The sequence below is a fragment of the Orycteropus afer genome, unplaced genomic scaffold, assembly GCF_000298275.1.
Source record: "Orycteropus afer afer isolate SDZICR_OR568_19922 unplaced genomic scaffold, OryAfe1.0 scaffold00300, whole genome shotgun sequence".
NCBI lineage: Eukaryota > Metazoa > Chordata > Mammalia > Tubulidentata > Orycteropodidae > Orycteropus > Orycteropus afer.
Genome location: NW_006921887.1, coordinates 697880 through 703296, shown reverse-complemented (window position 1 = coordinate 703296; position 5417 = coordinate 697880). Strand labels below are relative to the sequence as shown.

Sequence of the window (5417 nt, the reverse complement as noted above, 5' to 3'; positions counted from 1 at the left end):
ATTAAAAAAAAAAAATCAGAGGAAGGTAAGGTTTTAAACAATCTGTCACCCACTGGTAATGAAGTGTACACCATTTCACAGTGTGCTTCGAAATTAACATCCTTAATTGCTTTGAGATGTGTCTCATGGGCCCTGAAATAGGAAGGATATGAATTGATGAGTACCACCTTCATAAAACTCCCATGACTTTTGAAATATTTTTATGAGTTAGAAATAAAACTATCTAATAGTTCTACATTCTGTGGTAGATTTCATATGCATTTGGGAATGATTTTGATGAAAATGTACAGGGCAGTTCAGCTTTTTATAAAGCACTGCCAGAAAACAATCTTAGAAATTTTAGCACACCTCTGTGGTGGAATTTCCTGGGCAGACCAACTGAGGATTTGGTTAATTCATTCAATGCAAACAGGCCAGATTCTCCCTTTGTTGTGCCCTTCATATCAGGTTCAAATACTTTGTTTTTAAGAAAAAGAAATGGATTTTTCTTACCCCATTAAACATAGAGGCATTTTTAAGATCTTGCATTTATACATCCTAAAATAGAAACCAGATCCTATCACTCCAACTCTGATATAAGTATTATTTCTAGATCTATTTGTGACATGTATCTCATCTTTATGTAGAAAGAAGGTCTGTGTCTATAAAGTTCCAGAAATTCAGTAAGATCAGATGTAACTGTCCAAGTCCTGTGCTGTGTTGTCATCACATTCCACATAGTGTCTGCAGTTTATTATGTGACCACATACATGTAAGCATTAGGCCCAACTCTGGTCTGTGGCTCCCACAGCTCCACAGTTTTCATCCATCCTTGTAGCACTGTTCAGCTCTTTTATCTTATCATTTCTTCCATTTGCTTTAGCTACTCTTTTCAAGGGCAAGTTTCAGAGTCTCTTCTGACATCCATTTTTTGTCTTTTCTTCTTTTCTTGTCTTTTTAATGACCTTTTGCTTTCTTCATGGATGATGTTCTCAATGTTATCCCACAATTCCTCTTTTCGGTTTTCAGTTATTGGTCTTCAGTGCATCAAATCTTTTCTTTAGATGGTCTCTAAATTCAGGAGAGATATTGTCACAGTCATATTTTTGCTCTCTAGGACTTGTTTTAATTGTCTTCAACTTCAAGTTGAACTTGTGAATGAGCAGTTGATGGTCTGTTCCACAGCCAGCTCCTGGCCTTGTTTTGGCTGAAGCTTTTCCATTGCCTCTTGCCACAGATTTAGTCAGTCTGATTCCTGTGTACTCCATCAGGTGAAGTCCATGTGTATAGCCACCATTTGTGTTGTTGAAAAAAGGTATTTGCAATTAATAAATCGTTGGTTTTGCAAAATTCTGTCATGCAATCTGCATCGTTACTTCTATCACCAAAGCCAGATTTTCCAACTACCAATGATTCTTCTTTGTTTCCAACTTTTGTATTCCAATAACCAGTGATAATCAGCACATCTTAATTGCATGTTTGGTCAACTTCAGATTGCAGAAGTTGGTAATAATGTTCAATTTCCTCGCCTTTGGCTTTGGTAGTTGGTGTGTGAATTTGAATAATAATAGTATTAAATGGCTTGCCTTGTAGGTGCATGGATATTATCCTATCACTGACAGCATTGTACTTCAGGATAGATCTTGAAACATTCTTTGTGATGATGAATGCCATGTCATTCCTCCTCAATTTGTCATTCTCGGCATAGTAGATCATATGGTTGTCTGATTCAGAATGGCCAAAACCAGTCCATTTTTGCTCACTGATGCCTAGGATATTGATCTTTATGCGTTCCATTTCATTTTTGACAACTTCAAATTTTCCTAGATTCATACTTCATACATTCTATATTCCAATTATTAATGGATATTTGCAGCTGTTTCTTCTCATTTTGAGTCATGCCGCATCAGCAAATGGAGGTCCCTAAAGCTCTACTTTATCCATATCATTAAGGTCAGCTCTACTCTGATGAGGCAGCTCTTTCCCAGTGGTAGTTTGAGTGCCTTCTGACCTCAGAGACTCATCTTCTGGCACTGTATTGGACAGTGTTTCAGGGTTGTTCATGAAGTTGTCCAGTAATATATCAGAGAGTGTTTTACTGCTATTCATAAGGTTTTCACTGGCCAATTCTTTGAGAAGTGGATGGCCTCTTCCTTCTTCTGAGTCTGTCTCAGTCCGGAATCTCCCCTGAAACCCGTCCACCATGGGGGAATCCTGCTGGTGTTTGAAACAGCAGTGGCACAGCCTCTAGTCTCACAACAACATGCAATCCACCACAGTACAACAAAGTGACTGACAAGTTTATCTTCCTTAGTTGTTCCAAACCACTCAGCTCACTTTCTGGCCTTCCCCCTGCCTGTTCCAGCTGTACACTCAGCTCCTGCTTCCTGCCTATAGCTCTCCCCTAACCTGTTCCATTTCTGTGGGCCTGGCTCCTGCCTCCTGCCTCGGGCTCTCCCCTTACCTGTTCCATACAATGGGGAGAACAATAATTATTAAGGGGGAAAAGGATAAGAAATACTGTGGATAGGAAGTATCATTTCAGATGGGCATTGATGGGTAGATATGATCTTGACAAATTGAGTGTCTATCAGAAAAGAGAACATCCCAAGCACGAGCAAAGGCAGAGAGGTGGGAAAAAACAAGTTTCGGTTCATTTTGGATAAAAGACATATGTTCTGAATACTGCTCTGTAAATGTGATGGCAATTTATATATCGATAATGTGTTTTGGTCAATCGTGGAAAATAAGAATGAGAAGATAAATAGAACCATAATTGTGGAGGACCTTGATACTAAACTTTCTTTGAGATTCTTCTTTTAAATATAGGATGTTGTGGTTGTCTAGTGTTGCTATAACAGAAATTCCACAAATGTATGGCTTGCACAAACAGGGATTTATTCTCTTACAGTTTAGGATGCTAGAAGTCCAAGTTGAAAGTGCCACCTCTAAGGGCTGGGTAAAGGCCCCTCGACCTTGGGCTTCAGCTCTGCCTCTTGCTCCCAGCCCACTGAAGTTGGAGCCTTCTTGTAACTCAGACAGCTGCTGGCTGCTGAGGCTAACAAAACCAAGGTTGACAAGTAAGATGGCACAGTCCCAAGATATCAAGCAACTCAGCAAGTCACTAGTTTTAAGTCCAGAAACAGTCTCAAGATTGGCAAACAACATGGCAGGCTACTGATGATTTGCCAAATATAGGATCCAGATGTGCCTAGAAGCTAGAGACCTTCCTCAAAGGTCTGCTCACAGTAGATTCCACCATGAAGTTGATTACCAGTCTCATTATGGGGAATCACTACATCCAGATGCTCAGCTACTCAAAACCAGGCCTAGCCAAGTTGACACACAACCTTAACTACCATATGATGAATAAATGGGACAAATTCTTTTGTTTTTTAAAACTTATATTTAGTTCTTGATATATGCATCTTTCATTTTTTTTCAAAATTTAGATTAATTTCCTTTAATTTGATGTGATTTCAGGTCCAAGAGGAAAGGTATGAATCTACCATTAAATTTGACTCCAGCCCAGATTTTCCAGGAAAAACTTCAGTGTTTTTTAGGTCAACCAGCCTTTTTGGAATCAAAAAATGGAATGAGTTTAAAATACAAACAATTTACAGGTATGTTACCTACATATGGGATCTCTGGTGGCATAGTACCTAAAGCATTCTGCTAACCAGAAGGCTGGCGATTCAAATCCACCAGCCACTCCTCGGAAGGAAGATTGGGCAATCTATTTCTGTGGAGATACTCCCTCAGAAGCCCAACAAATGGTTGCTGTGAGTTGAATTGACTCAATGGCAGTGAGTTTGTTTATTTTATTTTATTTTTTTGTTACCTACATATGGTGTGACATATTTATCAAGTTAATTAATACAAGTTTTATGACATTTTTTAAAAGTTTATAAATATCTACAAATGTGTTAACACTTGGAAATAAGTGTATCAAAAATAATACCATACTATTTATACTTAATTATGTGAGTATCCAAAACAGATTCAAGCTCAAAACATGAGGGATGATTTTCTTTAGATAATATATATTTTACTTATAGATCATATATATATGTGTGTGTGTGTGTGTGTGTATTTGTAGTCATAGTGTCATAAAATCTCAGACTCAGAATGGCACTTAGAAATAATTTAGTCCAACTCTTACTTATTTTTAAATTAAAAAGTTTTTAAAGAATTATATTTTCTTTTTGTGCAAATATACACAGCAGAACATACACCAGTTGAATAACCCCTATATATACAGTTCAGTGACATTGATTATATTTAAGTTGTACAGTCATTCTCCCCCTCCTTTTTTATATTGTTTTTCCCACATTAACAGTTTTTTTTTTAAAGTTCAGTGACATTATAAAATTTTAAATAATAAAGTATTTAATAATATAATATGGCATGTATTACGTAGATTTAACCAGGAGCCTTGTAACATTTGTTTGTTTTGTAGATGGGGAAATTGAGACAAAATATAACTAAGTTAATGAAAGTCATATTTTTAATGGTAAAACCAGGACTACTATACAGACCCTTGTGGGTTTTTTTTTTTAAAGTGTTTTTCCCCATTAAGAAAGCTTTCTAACTTTATATTCCTGTTGTTGTTGTTATGTGCCGCCTAGAATTTATTAATTATAACTTCTTTTTCTGGGCGGGAAAAATCCAAACTTATGAGTCCGACTCATAGCAATCCTATATGACAGTAGAACTGCCCCACGGAGTTTCCAAGGCTATAATCTTTATGGAAATAGACTGCTAGATTTTTATCCTGTGGAATAGCTGGTAGGTTTGAACCAGCTATCTTTTGGTTAGCAGCCAAGCACTTAATTACTATACCAGGGTGCCTTTCTCTTTCTAGAGGTAAATCTTAATACTTGGAAACCTAACTCTAAATTTTTCTTCAGAAATTTCCTTCTAATACTTTAAAAAAATTTTTTGTTTAAATTTTTTATTATATTTAACTATTTGCCATTTCAACATTTTTTATGTGTAAAATTCAATGACATTAAGTATGTTCATCATTTATATAACTGTTACCACTAACCATTTCCAAATTTTTTATCACCATTAACAGGAACTCAGTGCCCCCTAATCAATGACTCTTTGCTTCGTCTCCCCTTCCACACCCAGAAACCAATAATGGCCTTTATTCTTTATACATTGACAAATTCTAGATATTTCATATATGTTGTTGTTAGGTGCCGTCGAGTCGTTTCCAACTCATAGCGACCCCATGCACAGCAGAACGAAACACTGCCCAATCCTGCGCCAGCTCCATGATCCCTGCTATACTTGAGCCCATCATCGCAACCACCATGTCAGTCCATCTCGTTGAAGGCCTTCCCCTCTTTTGTCGACCCTCCACCCTACCAAGCATGACATCCTTCTCCAGGGAATGGTCCCTCCTGACAACATGACCAAAGTAGGTGAGA

General features: G+C 37.2%; 1 protein-coding gene across 1 annotated transcript in view; it reads left to right on the top strand.

Annotated features, from left to right (window-relative positions):
* CPLANE1 (ciliogenesis and planar polarity effector 1) overlaps positions 1 to 5417 on the top strand; it is a 231606-nt gene that overhangs the window by 33650 nt on the left and 192539 nt on the right. The window contains exon 17 of the mRNA XM_042782397.1: positions 3463 to 3602. Coding sequence (XP_042638331.1) covers positions 3463 to 3602 — 140 coding nt within the window. The remainder of the gene's footprint in view (positions 1 to 3462; positions 3603 to 5417) is intronic.